Below are 21,051 nucleotides of genomic sequence, written 5' to 3'. Positions count from 1 at the left end.
ATCGGCTCTCAACAACGAAGCCTCGAGTAGGGTCAGTAAGAGCGATCCACAGGGAGCAGAGATTAAAATAGGGTGCATTTTGCATCCCAAAACGCAGTTTATAGTTAAGGGTCGCAATAAAACAACGACCTCTGCATCCACGGGATGCACTACTGTACGTTTTTTTTTATTCTAGTTTATTTTGATAGCTTTAGTTATTTCTTCTTCTGTTTTCTACATGAATATAACCACATTATAACCATATAAAATGAAATGGGAGTTAAATGCTGCAATTTGTTAAAAAAAAAAAAGGCAAAATATGACTCCTAACGTCGTTGAAGTGGGACTCATAAAATGTCCCTGGGACTCATCTAAAAGACCATCCCTGGACTCATTACATTGAAAACCTATTTATATCACTGAGGGAGGAGTCGGGCATTTTGTGTTTCACCACCAAAGATATTTATTATTTCTAATGGGATAATTTTTTGTCCACTTCTTACACCAGATCACGGGCGGGGCGGGTTTCGTGGGTTCCCACCTGACCGATAAGCTGATGATGGATGGCCACGAGGTGACCGTGGTGGACAACTTTTTCACCGGCAGGAAGAGAAACGTGGAACACTGGATCGGCCACGAGAACTTTGAGCTCATCAATCACGATGTGGTTGAGCCTCTCTATATCGAGGGTGAGGAAAAAGTCTTTCATTTTACACGATTGGTGGGATTTCCATTAACAAACATTTACCAACATCTAAATATTAATTTGAAACTCAAATCATTTACTCCCACTCCCACTATGGGACTATGTTTTGAGTACCAATAGGGGTTGCTGTTGCACCACTCGCTTCAGAATGGTCTGATTCTTTTAAATTCACTTCCCGTTCACTGGTTTGTTTTGATACTCTGCCCAGCCTGGGAGGGGTGGTGTCATTACCGTGGGGGACTCTGTTGTATGACTGAGCGTCCCGGGTGGCGGGTGGTGTTTCCGTATTGTTAAAAATTCCAAATATCAACAAATAATAATGGGTTAGGAGAGGTGAAATTTCTGTGTGTTTTGCACACATATATATAATATAATATAGATATATCAAGATCTCACCCTCAACAACCCAGTTAAAGTTCCAACAGAACAATAGTAACCAATATACAGTACATTATGGTGTCCTGTACTCGGGGCCGGTTGGCACATAGGTGGCGCTATAAGCGAGATCTGTAGGTGCGCCCCCCCACACAATCGAATTTTAGGACATCTGGTGCAGTTTTGGTACGGTTCTACACCCATCTATCCTTGTGGAGGATTTAATAAATTTTATTAACTTACCATTTTTTGTTGAGTCCATTTTGCTTGGAGTTGGAGTCATGCCTGGTAAATATATCTGTATGCACTGTCTGCAGAGCCTTAAGTTTACTTTGGAAATCAGATCAAATGTTGTTGTTTATCTTTTTTCCCCTTCCGGTTCAACCTGGGCCGGAAGGGTCGGCTGTTAAAGCCATTCCAACAAGATTAATATGATGGCGCTTTTCACCGAAGCAAATGAAAAATGCAGGATTTCGATTTCCCCACATAGATACAATCTAATCTAGTCTCTCTATGTATTGTTCACAAGTATATTCCCCTAATTATTCAATGGCACACTTCCATTTGTGTCTTTCAGTCATGACAATAACCTTTACTTTTCATAGATCTGTGATGAATGGCGTCCCTTTTGAAATGCAAATCCCTGTCATTTCCTGTGATGTGAGAAATGGTTGTCATGGCTGTGATTGAAAGATGCCGTTCTCAGATGTGCTCAATCAGTGCATTGCAAATTGCTTTCACGGCGTTTACTACGGTCAGCTGAGCCATGATTAGATATGATTGGTCTCCGTCAAAGGAGGACTCTTGTTCACTGTTGGCGGGTTTTCGTGGGTTCCCACCATAGAGTGTAAAAAATATGGACAAAGCGTTCCCTGGGTCTAACATGGACGTAAAATGAAGCCTGTAATTCCTTGCCCATTGGCTGGCTCCGTTTGGGCCCAGCTGGCCATTGGCTGCCCAGACAACGAGGCGGGACTTCCCCCCCCCCTTACTCTTCGTTGGTTTTTATTTTGACTAAACGGGGGGGGGGGTGGCTCCCGATCATAGACTGTAACGGTAGCCACGCCCCTCAGAACATACGCGACTTTATGGTCATTTTTAAAATAAATGGGACCATCATTTTCCAAAAAGAATATTATGACATGAGAAATGAGACTTTAAACTAGTGACTGGAAGCAGAAAGTATTCATGACCATGTTTATTAAGGTAATACAGTCTAGGTGAAGTTGGGCCAAAATACATGGGCCTCTATGGAGCTATGGGGTTTTTTGGGCCCAATGACAGCGCCACAACAGGCCATTATATGAACTTTCAGGAAGTCCCGGTTTCCTTAGTGGCTTCACGAAATATCTGTCTGACTGCCCCCCTGGTTCCCACCTGACTGATGAACTGATGGTGGATGGCCACGAGGTGACTAGGTAGTAGGTGGACAACCTTTTTCACCGACAGGAAGAGAAACATGCATATGATCACAGGGCCTCATTTAGACCTGAGAAAAGATTCTACAAATGCCTTCTTTAAATCCTGACAGTTTTCTGAAGAACCTACAGTGTGTTTCTGACAGTGGTTCTCAAACTATTTCAGGTCAAGGAGCCCCAGAATTATATGTAATTGACCCCGGACCCCACTCTCAAAATATGTAGTTCCATCCTCCAGGGACCCCCCCCCCCCCAGAAGCAAATATTTGAGTTGAAAACGTTCGCTCTGAAAGAATATATATTCAAATATTTTTCGCGATAAAAAAAAAAAAGTATCAGACCTACAAGCTCATAGCGCGGCACTCGGTGCCGCGCTATGAGCTTGTAGATCTGCTATTTTTCAATAGCTAAAGTATAACATAAATGCTTAAAACACCAAAAGGGGTTCCCGTACAGAATGGGTTAAATTGTGTTAACTTTATATTTCTCTGATATTTGTTCTCGTCTGTTGAGAGAGATAATAAGTCGAATCCCCTGATGCACCAAAGCGTTCCAAATACGAATATGATCTTAACACATTGCCAGATATTAATAATAATTATTCTGACACCGCCAGTGGTGTTCAGTCTTTTTACCCTATTTTGTCGACCCACAGGACCTGTCCCAGATGTAAACAAACACTGTCTGGCAGGCGGAAGATCGCCTTTTCTTCTTTTTTTCTTTTTCACCCGGAAAATACATTTTGTAAACATGATCATCGGTTCCTTAGTTATGGGCCGTTGAATATAGATTCAGCTCGTTTGATCAAGATAAATGACCGAGATACATTTGCCTGTAATGGCAAATTTAATAGCAACCTAGTACGTTGGCAAAGAGCCCTTCTCTAGAGTAATCACTGCTTCTTAAGGTAATTAAAACCTACCTCACAAAGTCACGTTATCTAAATTGCCTCCAGAGGCCAAGGGCAAAATCTGAAATGTCATCAAACGCCGAGATAAGGGGCACGCGAATAGGACACTGGGATTGTTGTTTTTTTTTGTCTCTCACTTTCATTTGTTATGGCAATTTATTTATTGAATACATTTTTTTTTATGGACTAAACGGGAATCTATACGTAGATCGCGAGATCCACATGATCAGATTATCTTCTCATTTCCCGTTTCTCATGTACTGTATCTCACAGTATACTATATATATACCGTCTTCCTCTCCACAGTGGATCAGATTTATCACCTGGCATCTCCGGCATCTCCTCCCAATTACATGTACAACCCCATCAAGACCCTGAAGACCAACACCATAGGCACGCTCAACATGCTAGGTGAGTCTCTGCAAACCGCTAGCCTCCATCAGGTTTGTACAGCATATGAATCTAGTGATTATAGATTGATTTGCAACACTTTTCAGTTGTTTTCCCCCCTTTTGTACAGAATACCTGCAGTACTTGCAACCAGGTCTGTCCAATATATTGGTACTATAATTGTTTTAAAGATATTTTTCGGGGGACTTTTCGGCCTTCATTCGATGGTAAGGTTAAGAGAGACGGTAAAATACTCTCAAATGATCTGACTGTTACAGCTGTTCTGCTGTTTTTTTAATAATTATTAGTTTTGTTTTCACCACTCTGTCTTCTCAAAAACGACTACACTGTAGTACAGTATGTACTCTGTCTACCGAGCAATCTTCGTTCCTACTCTCACCTATGGTCATGAAGTGCGGGTCATGACCGAAAGAATAGGGTCGCGAATACAAGCGGCCGAAATGAGTTTTCGTCGACGGGTGAGAAGTTCAGTCACACGAGAGAGACTCGTGGAGTAGAATCGATGTACAGTATATACCAAAAGCACTGTTACAATTTGTCTGTCAGACCGTGAGAGCCAGAGATGGTGACCACGGGGACCTATGACGCATGCATGGGAGCGTGACCGTTCAGTTATTCACGCCCATGTCCAACACCAACATACGTGACATGTTACCCAACTATGACATGTGCACTCGACACAGACATACAGAGAGAGGGAGAGACAGTGAGACCATGAACCTACAGTATGACGCTCTCACATGTGCACACAGACGGGAGTGAGATGCCTTTCAGTTTAACCCACATCTGATTAACTCCAACACACTAGGGACAACATACCACATGCCACTATGACAAATGTACATGCGTGCACTGCAATTGCGCACCAGACAGAAGGAGAAAGATGCATCTTGACCCTAATGTGTCACACAGTGTAGGTATTATGGTCTGGTCAAGATTTGTGCTCCACTGAGCATCCCTTTTTTTTTCAAAGCACCAGTAGTTATTCCATTACTGATATTGAGGTATATTTGTTCAAAAATATTGTGATTAAAAAAAAAAATCCATATCACCTCTATTCATGGTTCAGATAGCCTGAGCTAATGTGTTAGGTTTCTGGTCAGGAGGGGCGGGTCGCGGCAGAGATTTGCGCACACCCTGATTGGATCTCACCGATCTGTCACTCACCCCCGGCCCCTCCTCTCCACCCCCTAGTGCAGCGCTACGTCACATCATTTGGAGCGACGCCCGAAAATGAAAGCCTGGTACCGAGGCTATGGTTCAGATAATGACTGGTTGTCGGTCTGAGGACTCCCAGGGGTCCTTGGGGGATTCCCCCGCGCGCGCGCGGGCGCACACACACACACACACACACACACACAGCAAAATTAGTTGATACATCATTTTAACCACTTCCATATTTTATATGTTGGCTATATACATTTGCTATGTACCTGGCAATACATCTTTTCAGATGGGGGTCCGTGGCAAAATACCATTGGGGGTCCGTCCTTGACATGAAAAACCTTGAGTACAGTACATGTACAGTACAGTACAGTACAGTACAGTACAGTGTCTTTGTCTTGGCTTTATTTGGTGGTTGAACTTGGCAGTGCAGGCACGTCATGGGGACCAGAAAGCTTGGCATGTCACAGGTCATCCAATATTCACAGTCTATTGGAATCGTATCTCGGTACTGGTAGTCATGGCGATATATCCCATTGCCGGCTGTCACCTAGGCAACGCCAAAGTACATGTTTTTCTTGCTGGACAGATTCGGTTACCGGAGAAATAATTTGCGCTAATCAATAAGGGGTGGGAAAATATGCTGCAAGAACAATGCAGAAGTTTTGAACATAAGCGTACGGAAGACAATTCACATCCACCCCTTTGGTTAGCAGAGAAACTATTTGTGCTAATCAATAGGGGTGGGGAAAAGTATTCCTTAAGCATGCAGTACAATTCAATACTTACTTTTCCAAAGTCAACCTCAAGACTTTGTATGTGTATGCTGCTCTCTCCTCGGTTTCTCCTGCTGCTGCTGACTGTGTCTTTCTCCAGGTTGTATCCCTGTGTTTGATCTGCTCAGTTTGTCCCGTGGGAGGTTTTGTCTCAATGTGTTGTGTTCGTGTCCTAGGGCTGGCCAAGCGTGTTGGTGCCAGACTCCTGCTGGCTTCTACATCTGAGGTGTATGGAGGTAAGTCAAACTTAGAGGGTCACATCCCCTCCATCCTGTCCCATCTCATAAGAATAAGTCCTTTTGTAATGAAAAGGGAACAAAGAACACCTCCTACCTCAAATGGATGTCTGACTGACAAACTCTTCACATCCAAATTGGGCAGCCATTGACTGTTTTACATTTTGGCCTATAACTCTTAACTCTTGGTCATACAATCAAATGATGATGATGCAACTCTATATAGCCAACTCTACATCCATTTCTGCCTTACTCGATTTTCTGCCATTTAGCATTTTCTTCAAAACACGTTTTTCTCTCTCCCCCCCCCAAAACTATATTATATATGGAGTCATGTGATAAACATGTATGATTCAGATGATTCAGATATTTCATTCATATTCCATTCTCAGTGTTAAGCGTTATGCAACCAACCTATCATTTGATTGGAATGTGAAATATCTGTGAAACATTTGGAAGATCCATAATGATCATGCGTACAAACAGATAGAAGCGTCGGTATTGTCCGTACTGTACACAGAGTGTTTCCCCTGGAGTCGATCCACAGGGCCACTGTGACTCCGCGACACCCGTCAATCTCACACCTGACTTCTTTTGAGGGCAATTTGTTTCCCCACACGCATGAGATAATAACTAGAAAAATGCGCCCCTCGGTCATAGAGAGAGAACTAACGCCAGTTCCAACACATATCATAACCCCACAGTCTCAACGTTTGTCGAGAGGTGGAGTGCATATTGCTCATAATATGCTCTCCTAAATTAAAGTTACAATGACCAAATAATGACCAGTTAATTCACATCCCTCATTAACAGTTTGACTGTTTTTTACGATTAACCCGCATTTTAATCAACCCCCCTTCACTGCCGAGATTGTTGTATTACCTTTAGAGCATACGCTGAATTATTTGGGCTTTTAATCCGCGAAAATCCATCAAAAAAAGCTCCCGTGGTTTGTTATGATCTGTGTGTAGCATCCACCATCTTGGTGCACGCGGAAGACGCACACAAGATTGGTTTCAATGAGGCGTTGCACCCAATGCATTTCCATTGGCCTCAATTTCCCAGAAGCCCTAGCAGCCCACAGCATGTGACGATTTCCGGTTTCGTCATCACAGCGAAGGCATCCGGTCTCATACTCCGCGACGAAGACGGATTTTCTTTTGATTCATTACATTACGGCGGATTAAACACATAAAACAAAAGGCGGGTATGTCCGATACGGCAGCGACATTAACCTGGAGTAATCCATTCAAGGCACGGAAACTGTTAACCTGGAAAAGCTGTATACGCACTTAATAGCCATGTGCTTTGTACTTTGAAAATGCTATATATTCCATGCATGTGATGTCTATATCGACAGTATCAGTATTCTAAACCAGGTCATGTTGACATAAGCCAGGAAACTAATTATTATATGCATGGCCTGGATATTGAAGTAGAACAAAAAAATGTGTCTGGGATTTGCTGATTGCATTCTGTACAGCACCTTGTAAATATTTGCGTCCTTGTATTGTATCTCTTATGTGGACATAAATAAATGATTAATGTGTGTGTCAGACCCAGAGGTGCACCCCCAGAATGAGGAGTACTGGGGACATGTGAATCCTATCGGTCCACGAGCCTGCTACGACGAGGGGAAGCGTGTGGCAGAGACCATGTGTTATGCCTACATGAAACAGGTACATGTTTATTTAATGTGATTATTCCTATTGAGAACATACGGCAGCAGGTGAATATTCTACAGGGATTCTTCAACCAGTTGTGCAGGAGGACACAATTCCATGACACGATTAGGGATTGGGGATCATTCATTTTCTATCTATTCGATGCTGCTTATCGATCCGATTCCTTACCGATCTCGCCATCGATCATTTTCTATAATTGTTAGTTGTCGGCAAATTGGTGGTCATTTGGGGCACTTCAATTTGGGAAGACGATCAAAGGTAGAGACATGTTGGCATCGACTGATGCACAATATTGAAGCGATACGCGCATGCAAACCATTCAATTCATGTTCCTTGTTTTTACTGGTAGTGTGCAAACATTTGACAGAAGTCAAAAGCTTTGTTAGAAACACACATGTTATTGAAATGGTAAAAGCACTGGCACAATTATGTGTCTGGTCTCTTGAGACACGCCGTCACGTCAGATGACCTCTAGAATGGACGAGATAATTGATGAGCCGAAACATTATTGAGCCCCGATTCTCGATAACTCGTCTCTCTCTAGGTCATCCTCAGACAAGCCCTATACATTCTCAATCCCCATCCTTACCCAGGATAGAACATAGCCCTGAGTATTTTTGCGCTTCTGTGAAGTACATCCACATACGTGGATGTACTCAAGAACGACGCAGGTGCGCAAAGTACCAACGAACTGGCCAGATGTATGGAGAACCGGGAGGACTGGAAACGACGATGGAGGGCTCGTCTGAGGACGACCTAGAGAGAGTACCGTTACCATGGTGGTAGTCTTAACACCGCCATCGACAGTCGCCAGATCTGAATCGCCTGAATCGCCAGGCTAGTACATTGCAAGATCACTTCAGTGGGATTTTTTTAACCCATTTAGGCCTGACGTCGAAATAATATATATTACACACACACACACACCCAACCACACATCTCATGCCAATCTCCCACTCGGTTGTCATCTAAGTTCCCTCGCTTACATAAAAGATTGAAGATGTGAAAGAATTTACCATTGATCTTAACCTTGATGAATCATAGACTGCCTCATTTCGTTAATGTAAACCGGTATGCCGGTCACATTTGCCTCTACGGGCGACAAATCGATAATAATAATGATGAAACCATGAATGTAATAAAATAATAGATTCATAATCTATCCCTATTTTAGTAATTTGATTATATGTGAAAAGTAATTAAAAAAAAAGCAACAATATTGAACATAGCAGGTCTACAACACATTACGACACGACACGTTGTGAAGTTGTACATGATATAGACAAATATATAAAAAACCCTGCGTCTCTATTATTCAATTACGTTATCGATTTTCACACCGTGTCAAGTACCGTGCCGAATTCAAATGGATACTACTTTGCATAACAACAGCTTTAACTGTTTGCCCGAACGCACGTAGCCTATACGGTAAGCATGCACACTTACAGCAGTATAGGCTATGGCTCCAGTAGGCTATACTGCTGCTGTGTGGTGTTCTGCACACAAGAAGAATGCCTCCTCCTCCATCAAACAACGGATTAATTCGTGATTCGTCAAAAGCAAACTTTTTTATTTTCGCTAGTGTGCAGTAAAGATGTTTGTCTGACTATTTTAAGTCTACTTTTGTGTTTGTCTGTCTAAAACTCTCATACACTATTTAACATTAGGCTTAGGCTATGCAGCCGTTCTGTGTGCATGCCGCGATGCACGCACGCGTGCGTGTGGGTGCACGTGACGTTCCGTGGTACCAGTATAAAATCACCATGACACCACTGATTGCAATACATGCAGACAAAGCTTTTTTTCTTAGTGCATACAAATGTAAAATATCGGTGGCGATTAATGTGGCTTAACCATAACCACTTAAGCCAGGGGTGGGCAATTATTTTTCCCAAGGGGCCAAATGAGAAACCAATGAAAGACATTTTGGAGGGCCGGGCCAAAAGGCTGAACTTAATTATGCATCGTATCAGTTTTATTTCTACTGTATATAAAACGCAGTAAATGGCATTGTTTTGACAAGCTGGTAAGAGTATATGTTGTTATTAGGCAATGAAAAGGTGAGGTTGCAAAATTACAAAAATGTAATTTATTCAAGCAAAATTTCCAAAGCAATGGTAAACATGTGAAACATGATTTGACTCAAATTATAGGCTTAGTGACTATTTTTACGTCGTGATGATGTACGATAAGAGCACCCCTCACTTCTACTGTGATTCTTTTACTTTCTACTTGCATGCTTGAGACGTTTCCTTTCCCAGTTGAAAACTGTTTTTGTTTAAGTTACAAGTCATGTAATACTAGCATTTTATTTTAACAATAAGAACTTTAGAGGTAGCTCTCTTAGTAGTAGTTCTTCCATTCGGAGGACCCTGGGGGCATCGGTAGTTCGGTACCACTTTCACAACCCATGTCGTGCCACGTACTATCAGCGTGAGATTGATTGTTGATTCATAACCATTTAACAACCTTCGGCAGCTTGGCAGGCAATGTATGTGGATTTGTGCACGTTCTATCCTGCGAGATTTACTTTGTGGTACAACGGTGTTGTGTGCAGAAAAAACAGACGATCCACAAGCTCACGGCACTGTCGGCGCATCGCCCAAGCTGCATGCTCAACTGGGCTTCATGGCTATTTGCATTCACCGACGTTGACTCCAATAAATCCGCATTTGTGGGGGGTGAAGGAAGGAAGATGGGTTCTCAATCACACGCAATTCACGTGCACAGTTGACGTGCCGATTGCGTGCACTGTGAGAATAAATGGGCTTAAAAATAAAAGGTCATTAGAAACTTTCTAATTACCTTTTATTTTTAAGCCCATTAGAAAGTATGTTTTATTTTCAAATTATCAGGTAATCTTTCGCGAGTCAGCCTGCGGGCCATATTTGGTCCGCGGGCCGTACAATGCCCAGGTCTGACTTAATCTCTATTTTATACTTTGTCGTATGACAGTGTCATGTGAAAAAGAGTAGTTCTACCAGCTCGCAATGTGTTGCAATGCAACAGGTGATGAGTTTGTACATTGGCTATTTTGTGCGCAGATCTGAGTGTGCGGAGCTTCCCTTTACTTTTCTCATGTTCCCTTTGTGGCTCCAGCACCTCTTAAGTTTTTTCAGCAGATGAGCGGTGGTTCTTTTTACATAGTTTGGCTATTTTAAAAGTTGTTCAATTAAATTAAACCCACATGTAGCATGAGTCATAGGGAAAAGACAATGTGGATGACACAAGAATGACTGAAGGCTGTATTTCCCTCTAAGAAATATTATGTGATTGCTTTTCTGGGATTCGTGGGAAATGTAGTTTTTTAATTTCAGGTTTTGATATCTTCTGTGTTATGCGGTTATGCCCACACACACAACACGTAACATGTTATGAGTCAGTTATGGTAGACGTAAGATGTGCTGCCAACTCATACTTCTGCCGTTCTATTTCCACACATTCTCAGACATTTGAATGAATCATTTTCCTTTTCTCATGCCAACTCACTGACTGACACCAGCCTTTGATGATCTGATTTGATTACTGTGACTTGCCTTTTCACTTAGGCAGGTGATATTTCTCTATCTCGTCACCCGTATGCCCCCGCCCAGGGGAAATCTGAGAAAGTGTTCGCCTCGCATATCTAGTTGTCATCAGCAGGCGGGTTAGAATAGAATATCGCAAATGACAACTGTCACCCAGTCCCTTCAATTTAAATTCATTGACATTTGCAAAAGTGATGAGTACGAGAGTATGAATTAGGCAAAAGCTTGTCTTTACGTTCTCCTCGGAGAGAAAGTAATCATTGCTGGGGCTGACTTAATGTTAACACCACTATGCCAGACAGAGCTCCGGGCATACAGTATGTAAATTCCCATACAGCCTCACTAGCTGTTGTTGTTGGTGTTCATCTTGGTAGCTGCATGCAAGTAGTTTTGGAAATTAGCACAGTAAGCGTAAATATTGAGTCTATTAGACTATGATGCACACCTGCGAACCTGTGAAAATAATTGGCCACCATCCACACCCTCATTTGTTCGATCACGTCCTTTATTTATTTATTATCCGTTATTGCTTTCATTGTCCTTCGTTCCCTGTTCATAATCCTCTACTCTAATGTAAGGCTATCACATTGAGAGTATGTATTAATGTCTAATGAGGGTTCACACTCTCAAACACCCACCGTGTGCGCGCACACACACACACACACACACACAAACACACACAGACAATGGCAATTCTGTGCAACCATGGAATAGGTGATGGGCGAGTAGGAATGTCCTTTGTAGAATATAGGGGAAAGAAATCCCCTACTGGGGGTGTGCGTGCAAAGTTCGGTAAATGGCAGGGCTGGACTGGGACAAAAATTCGGCCCGGTCATTTTCGCGTGAATTTGGCCCAGACCGGCCCACCACAACCAGCGCGCAGATAGCAGAAACTCTACCGCCCACTCCGTCGAGGCACACACACAAACAAACAAGCCCTAATACCACCACTTTTACACGACAACATAAATGATACAAACCAACAGATAACTACACAACCCTTTTGTAGAGGGTTTATTTGTCACTCACTGATACAGGTACAGTGAAATTATCATGATGGCACTGTCAGAATGGCAGCACGCCCGGACCTTTCCTGGTGGCCTGCCGCCTATTGGCCTGCCTGCCTGTCAAAAGAAAATCCACCGGGAATATGCCCTGTACGTCCTGTGGCCAGTCCAGCCCTGGTAAATGGTAAATGCTGCAAATCAGTGCAGCGGTGGCTTTTCACAGACAGAATTACGGACGGACAGACTCAACATGAGCAATTTACAACCGTTCGGCCTAGCAGAAACGCAAGTTGTTTCTATGCAAATGAGCAAGTCAATGAGTTTATTTTCCTCCGTTTAAACTAAAGAGACAGATTATTCCTATACCATTTACTCCCCCGTTATCTGAATTTCTGCCTGCATTACTTTAAAATAGTCTCGTTTCTCTGCAATATTATGTATAGTCACCTCGGATTTTCTACACATGAATGGTTTGGACACGACATCCACCCAGTAATCACGCATGACAAAGGGTCTGTGATTAGACATGAGGTGGAGCAGCATTGCAGCTTCAGCGGGTGAATGACTGCAGCTCTCACCCCTTTATCTTTGTCCAGCATTCCATAATCGCATCCCATTGAATTTGTTCCCCTGCATCTTTTGAATACATTCACATGTACATCCAATATTGCGTGTTTATGTTTAGCCTATGGGGAATAATATCCATCTCCTGTTGGGTGATACAGGTCTGCAATGTTGTTGTTTGTCACATAGACTTAATTGTAATTAGGATGAGGATTAACCCATTCTGAACGGGCACCCATTTTGGTGTCAACATCATGTTATGCTTTAGCTATTGAAAAATAGCAGATCTACAAGCTCATATCGCGCCACCGAGTGGCGCGATACGAGCTTGTAGGTCTGCTATTTTTGAAAAATCGAAGAGCGACTGACATTTTTAGAATCTGATCTCAGGTAAGAATGGCTTAATCAGACCAGTGTGTGTCCGGCGGAAACCTCGTATGAATCTGATCTCAGGTCAGAATGGGTTAAATAACACCCACTGTGATGACAAGAACAGGCCTTTATTATTGTTTAGTTTAGCATGTGCATGTACACCATCTGATCTGTCTGTCTGTCTATGTATCTCTTTGGCTTTATTACATACTATAGACCAGTGGTTCCCAAACTTTTTCATGTCAAGGACCCCCAAATTGACATTTATTAGCCTGCGGACCCCCATTAGAAAATATATTCCAGAGACCAGTGATTCTCAACCCGTTTAATTTCAATGACCCCCAGTTTGACATGCATATTAGTCTACAGACCCCCATTTAATGGCATTGACCCCAATTTATATTGTAAAATCTTAAGTTAATTTAAATCTGAGAGACAGTGAGAGTGTACATTTGTACACTCTCAGAGTTAGACACATAAGGGTCCATTTGGTTCCTAACTATCATTTAGCTGGGGACCCCCTGGAACTCCCTTAAGTACCCCTGGGGGGGATGGCTGCGCAAGACCATCTTGGAGAAACCAAAACAACTTGGTGGAATGGAACTACCTAATTTTTTGTTCTACTACTGGGCTGCTAATTTTCAAGTTATATTGTATTGGCTGCATGACTACAACCTACAATCATCCCCTGCACTTCCTGTGCCCCAGCTTCTCTGACTGCCTTAGTATGTGCTCCCTCAATTGCGCCATTATCTAAATTCTCTTCCAATGTTTTAGTTAAGTCGACTCTTAAGATCTGGACTCAGTTTAGACGCATTTTGATAGCGTCAGCTCCTCTTAGTCTTAAGGGAAAGATATCGTCACTCTATACCTCATTATTTGACCTTCATTTACCCTCAACCACTGCCTATAAGAATATTTGGGCCCAGGACCTGGAGGAAGACATTTCTGATGAAACCTGGGAGGCCATTATGGGTCGTGTTCATTCTTCATCAATATGTGCTAAACATGGGGTGTTGCAATGTAAATTTCTCCACCGGGTGTACTGGACCAAGGTTCGGTTAGCCAGGATTTATGATAGTGTTGATCCAACGTGCGATAGATGCCACCAGGCTCCAGCTAATCTTATTCATATGGTTTGGACCTGTCCAGCCTTACAGTCTTTTTGGTCAGCTATATTTGATACTATTTCAGATGTGTTACAGTTTCCCATAGAGCCATCCCCTATTATTTCCATATTTGGCGGCAAGACGTCTTATTCTCATGCATTGGAAAAAACCATACCCCCCTTCACATTCCCGTTGGATATCTGACATACTGTATTTTTTAAAATTGGAAAAAATTAAATATACATTGCGTGGCTCAATCTCCAAATTCAGTAAAGCATGGCAGCCTTTTCTGTCTCATGTTGACCGCCTTACACTTGTGCCCCCGATTGAACCTGATTGAATGTCGCCTGACTGGCCAACCTGTCTTGTCTGGATGAGGTTTGTGACCGTGATCTGCTATGTATATTGACTAAATTGTGCCTTTTCTATCTCATGTTGACCGCCTTACTCTTGTGCCCCCGATTGAACCTGAATAACTGTCGCCTGACTGGCCAACCTGTCTGGTCTGGATGATGTTTGTGACCATGATCTGCTATGCATATTGACTCTATTGGAGTTTTATTTTTATTTTTTATATATTGTTTTTATTGTTTTGTTGTGTTTTGAATGTTCTTTGGTTGTCTTGATTTGGAGTTTGTGTTTTGTTATTGTGTGTTTTAGTTTTTTTTGTATTTGTCACTCTGTTTTTATTTCTCAATTTACTTCTATATTTGTAAAAAAACAAAAATGAATAAACGGAACATTAAAAAACAAAACAAAAAGTACCCCTGGGGGTCCCCGGACCCCACTTTGGGAACCACTGCTATAGACACACTAGAGCTCTTCATAGGTCCAAAAAATGGTCCCGAAATGGATATTTGAAATTTGATCCGTTACTCGTCGAGGCTCAGCTTGGTTTCTGAGCAGTCGCTCAGCGGAACAGAGTAAAGTATAAGATCAGTATCGATCCGTAGCGGTCATCGATTTATTTTGGAACCTACAATGTACATGACCTGTCTTAGGAACTCTTGGATAGATTAGGGTCCATGGAATCGATATCTTGCCCCCTTTTTGATGGGCTCCTGCCATGTGACTGATTGCTTTCCCATTGATCCCTGTCACATATCATTGTGTTGATGCTTCCACTTGTTTGTTTTTGCTCCCGGGTTACCGGGGAAACTAGGTTCTGATCAGTACTATTCATTGATTATACATTTTTCTTTATCTTTCCATTTATGAATTCATGGCTTTTGTTGTTACTAGATTTCCCACAGGCAGGGTTTTCTCAATGTACCGTGGCAAGCGTGAAGTTAGTCTTGATGGCATTAACCCATTCTGACCGGTGTCGGCATCATGTTATGCTTTAGCTATTGAAAAATAGCAGATCTACAAGCTCATATCGCGCCACCGAGTGGCGCGATACGAGCTTGTAGGTCTGCTATTTTTTGAAAAATCGAAGAACGACTGACATTTTTTAGAATCTGATCTCAGGTCAGAATGGGTTAATCAGACCAGTGTGTGTCCGGCGGAAACCTCGTATGAATCTGATCTCAGGTCAGAATGGGTTAACATTTCCCAATGAGACGGTGATTATCCTTTATGCTTTGATTTGGATCACTTTGCCAGCTTTGATTCCTGGTAATATCTTACGCCTGATTCATTATGTGCCGATGTATGAGCCAATCTCTCTCGCACAGAAAATGCTGCAGCACGTGTACGTACAAGCTCGCAACCCATCGCACCTGCAATGCGTTGTGAGCTTGTAGATCTGCTATTTTCAGAGCGAGACATGAGGTGTTCCTTTGAATAAGTCGTATGGATGGATAGAGCTCGTTAATTCGTATCGATAAGTTATGATAACGAGCACCTTGTCGATCAGGCTTATCGAGCCCACTATCGAGGACTTTCTATTATATTATGGAAAGATGGGAGACGATAATACATTCTGAACAGAACCAGTATCTTTTACTATAGGGCCTTCAAATACAGTACTTTTCTAACAGACGGAACGCAATTGACCTTTTTTACTTTTGGAAAATGATATTAACTGTTAACTGGTTAATGTGTGTATACCGTCACTTTAAAAGTGTAATCTTGTTTACCCGGACAGCGCTGGTTGTCGGGTAAACACACGTTTAGAACTACATGTTTGTGCCAGCATGGATGATTACATTTATTTATTTCTTGATCGCCTCTTGTCTTGATTGTTTAATGATGTCGTGGGCCGCTAGGCTCGATAACAGGCTTGATAAGCCGAAAGCTTATTGATAACGGGTACTTGATAAGCTTAGTGTTTTTTTCGGTTATCAGGTATCGAGCTCCATCCGTTGTAAAAGAGATTTATTTTACTTTGAGTTTAATTCAAGGACTTTATATCTTGGCTCTATCATTACACTTGCCAGGTGGCTATTCTCTTTTGAGTTGATTGAGCCTAATCTTCCAAATGTCTATTCAGTAAACATGTGTTGAAAATGAGCGTATTGCATGTTTACTCAAAGGGAGAGACAGAGAGAACAATAAAGATTTCCCAATTCCTCCTAATCAAATGCATATATACATGCTGCAAATATTCTTCTTGGAGCCTGCTGCTGCTGTGTGTTTTGCCTTAACAGGAGAAGAAGAGTATTTGCAGTAGTATGTGGATGCCAATACCTTGAGGACTGCTAAGAGATTTTCTATTTTCTTTGTTTGGTCAGTCCCGGTTAACTCCAGATGGCAGACCAAAGAGGAGATTAATGTGTGTGTGGGGGGTGCTTCACTTTGAAAATCCCTGTCCTAGACGGTTCAGTAAATGTGTAGTTCATTAAAAAGAATATTTGACCAGTATCTTTAATTATAACTTGTATTGATCCCGGAAAGTTTCAAATGTTTTCTTAGAAACTGTCCAATTGCTTTTTGCTGATAAATCGCTCTTCAAAATTGTTGTTGTTAACCCATTCTGAACGGGCACCCATTTTGGTGTCAGCATCATGTTATGCTTTAGCTATTGAAAAATAGCAGATCTACAAGCTCATATCGCGCCACCGAGTGGCGCGATACGAGCTTGTAGGTCTGCTATTTTTGAAAAATCGAAGAGCGACTGACATTTTTAGAATCTGATCTCAGGTCAGAATGGGTTCATCAGACCAGTGTGTGTCCAGTGGAAAACCTCGTATAAATCTGATCTCAGGTCAGAATGGGTTAAATCCTAGTTTCTTTGCCCACAGGAAGGGGTGGAGGTGCGAGTGGCACGAATATTCAACACGTTTGGCTCACGGATGCATATGAATGATGGACGTGTCGTCAGCAACTTCATTTTGCAGGCACTGCAGGGAGAACCTCTCACGGTATTTATTTATTTGACAGGGACAAAGCTCATTAATCAACATGTCAATTTTCACATCAATGTATAAATGGGCCAGAGTTAGCCAAAGCTAAATTTCATCTGTAGTCCCTGGGCAGGCTCTTAAAAAGTGAATGATAAAAGAAAGACAGAGTGTAGGGCGCCTGCACACAACTCCATGCGTTGATGCCATGTGTGCATATGTGCAGGCACCCATCACTACGTCCATACAAAAACACAGTACAACAGATAAAAGAAAGACAAAGTGTGGGGCGCCTGCACACAACACCATGCGTTGATGCCATGTGTGCATATGTGCAGGTACCCATCACTACGTCCATACAAAAACACAGTACAACAGATAAAAGAAAGACAAAGTGTAGGGCGCCTGCACACAACACCATGCGTTGATGCCATGTGTGCATATGTGCAGGCACCCAACACCACGTCCATACAAAAACACAGTACAATACAGATAAAAGAAAGACAAAGTGTGGGGTGCCCGCACACAACACCATGACCATACACTCTGTGAATACCAGTAGTGCATCAGAGGTTCCCAACCACTGGTGTGTGTGTGTACCTGTGCTGGTACGCACTGGTACGCTAGAAGGGAATCCGTGTTGATTTCGTCGACTAAAACTAAGACGAAAACTACATGGAAACTAGTAAATGAAAACTAAGCTATGATGACTAAAACTGAGACTAAATGTACTGACAATTTGGTCAACGAATAAAAACTAGACTAAATGTTAGAAAGGGACTAGTTTTATATAGTTTTATTAATCTATAATAATTTGTCTACTAATGGTATATACAGAATATATAACATGCAACAAGTTTATGTCTTTGCCTTTCATTTAATATAGCTTTACTACATTACTTGGAAGTAAATGGAGTTTACAGGATTTTATCTTACTTTAATTGGGGTTGAGCTCTGGCGGAATCGCGATAGATAAATAGGCCTTGTCATTACATATCCTTATATAATATATAATGCAATCGAATCGCTCTCTTCTTCTTCTTCCTAGGTATATGGTACAGGATCACAGACGAGAGCATTTCAGTATGTAAGGTAAGTCCCTTTATTTAAGCTATACAAAATACTTTTTGAGTGTAAATTTAACTCTTAAGGCGTTACACCAAATTGTGTAACCTTCTGTAACAGTTACGCTTGTGATTCGATGGGATCAACTCGGGACTCCTTAATCGCTGCCTTCCACTCCCTCCTGTCTGGCATCAGGGTCTTGAGACGGTGTTGTTGGCTCTGCTATAGTCCATCTACTGTACATAGTACTTCCTTGCCTGGCTGTACCCTGGGTTGGCTCTTACAGTTTGCTCTTCAATTTGCTTGCCACCAGTTCCGGGTGCCTGATGTAGTGCCCAGCCAGCCTTATCCTTATCTCTCTGACTTTGTCTGTGACCCGTGGTAGGTTTTCTAATGTGGTCTGTCCATGTGACACCTAGGGCTCCATTTTCGTCACCGCTAAACCCCTTATCCCTAAACTTCTTCGCCTTTTTTTTTTTTACTATTTTGCAAACATTTTTGAATAGTTAAAATGGCCAGTCTAGAAGCTCACAACGTGTCAATGTAGATTGGCTAGTTGAACTATTAAAAAATGGTTTTCAAAATAGTAAAAAAGGCAAAGAAGTTTAGGGATAAGGGGTTTAGCGGTGACGAAAATGGAGCCCCTAGTGCCATTTGTAGCATTCATTGTGCAGACTACATCCAGGGCCCTTTCCTGTTGGCCGTGGCTCGGCCCCATACGGCTGTATACTGACTTCACTGTAGCTACGAACAGCCGCCTCTTGAGGTCTTCTCCCATGTCAGATTTCCACACATGCAGGGAATTCCAGGCAAGTGCCCTCCGGGACCTTCAGATCCTGTTTTGTCCAGAGTCCAGTTGTGCATAATTGGTGGCGATAATGGGAAAATGTTTCTATGAGAGAAATTCAGCATTCTTGAACCAGGGCAGCTGACCCAACATTAATTTAAATCTTTCTATTTTCCAACATTGGCATTGCTTATTCACATAATTATGCTATGGGTCACATAGACGCAAATGCTGAGCAAGAGTTATAGCAGGAACAACATATTTTCAGATTGGGGTCGGCGGCCAATGACATTGACATGAAATATTGAGCACCACTATATTTCAGAAAACTGTCATGATTTAGAAGACAGTTTTTAAATATTGATGTCAGGCCTAAATAGGTTAATGCGCATTTGTTCTACGTGTGTGCGTGCGTCTGTGCATGCGTGCCAAAACATTGCAAGGGAACACACATCTGCATTTAACAGCATGTCTCTCCCCCGACGCAGACTCGCATTTGATGCGTTTGATGGGATTATCAGTGCTTTGCTAGTAATTGAGTTCTATTCAAAAGGCAGGGAGGCGGTGTTGATTTGAAAATTAGCAGTCTTTGCATGCAAACCCTGCCACTGTGTGCCAGGTTCATGGGATTTAATAACAGTTGGTATTGGCAATGGATGAGCGTGAATGGTCATGTGGCGTGTTTTCTGGTGCATGTTTGAATTTGCATTGACCGAAAGGAGTTTCCATTTTGTGTGTGTGTGTATGGATGGATATGAAAGAGCACTCACTGGCTCGTGTGTTGACGCTGACGGTAATCTTCATCTATCACTCTGTCAACTGGCAACTGGCAGCTGCAGGCACAAACTGCTCTCCTCAAAGTTGCTCTTTGGAGAGAAGAGATTTATACAGACTGAAGTCCTCATTTGAAGCTCCCCGATCTTGTCAAAGCAAACATTTCAACCGGAGGCCTGTATAATTTCAATTAGTGCCGCATAAACAACTGAAAGCCAGGCACTTCCTAACCTCTCCTCAAACTTGAACTTGACTTAACATTTCCTGAAGACCGGTCTGGCCCCAAGCGCTGGGTGGGCATTTTGCAGAAACCAAAAAAAGTGGAAGAGAACTAATTCACGCGACCCGAATGGTTTACCAGGGTAGTTGCCTTCACCTCTCTGCCAAAATGTAACCACTTAAACACTCTATTCTCAGTAAAACGGACTTGAGTTACAACTCTACTTGGACCGCACATTTCCCGTACATCTTTCTCTGACATCATGACTTTAGATTTCTGATATATCGGTTTGCTTTCTGAAAGTAATTGTTTTTCTCCCTGTGAGCCTAATTTACGCCTTGTTGTACTGTACTGTATGATGTTAAATTGGAGGCAATGGAGAGGAAGATGAAAGAGTGTATGGCTAGATTGCTGGATAGTTGATTTCTGAAAGGGCCCCTGAGGCAGATGGATGGTTGCCATGTTGGGGGAAATTGTCTGTGAACTGGTCAAGGCCAATCAGTGCATTGATGTGAGATAAAAGGCCATGGCATGGTCCTCTTCTGGGTACCTGTTTTGATTGATTGATTGAAATATTTATGTGGTGTTCTATTTCTGCCATTGGTAGAATTCCACCAACTTTAGTTGGGGTAGTATTATTTGACTGATGCACCCATAACAAGCATATAACAAGAAGGCTCGG

The 21,051-nt window shown here is 42.3% G+C and overlaps 1 protein-coding gene across 1 annotated transcript in view; it reads left to right on the top strand.

The window, feature by feature from the left end:
• uxs1 (UDP-glucuronate decarboxylase 1) overlaps positions 1–21,051 on the top strand; it is a 45,884-nt gene that overhangs the window by 15,717 nt on the left and 9,116 nt on the right. The window contains exons 6-11 of the mRNA XM_083777543.1: positions 488–668; positions 3,695–3,799; positions 5,916–5,975; positions 7,533–7,654; positions 17,425–17,544; positions 18,572–18,615. Of these exons, the coding sequence (XP_083633669.1) occupies positions 488–668; positions 3,695–3,799; positions 5,916–5,975; positions 7,533–7,654; positions 17,425–17,544; positions 18,572–18,615 (632 nt within the window). The remainder of the gene's footprint in view (positions 1–487; positions 669–3,694; positions 3,800–5,915; positions 5,976–7,532; positions 7,655–17,424; positions 17,545–18,571; positions 18,616–21,051) is intronic.

This window comes from Protomyctophum parallelum (genome assembly GCF_964188405.1).
Source record: "Protomyctophum parallelum genome assembly, chromosome: 11".
Taxonomy (NCBI): domain Eukaryota; kingdom Metazoa; phylum Chordata; class Actinopteri; order Myctophiformes; family Myctophidae; genus Protomyctophum; species Protomyctophum parallelum.
The sequence above is the reverse complement of the archived record's forward strand: the minus strand, read 5'-3'. Positions and strand labels throughout refer to the sequence as shown.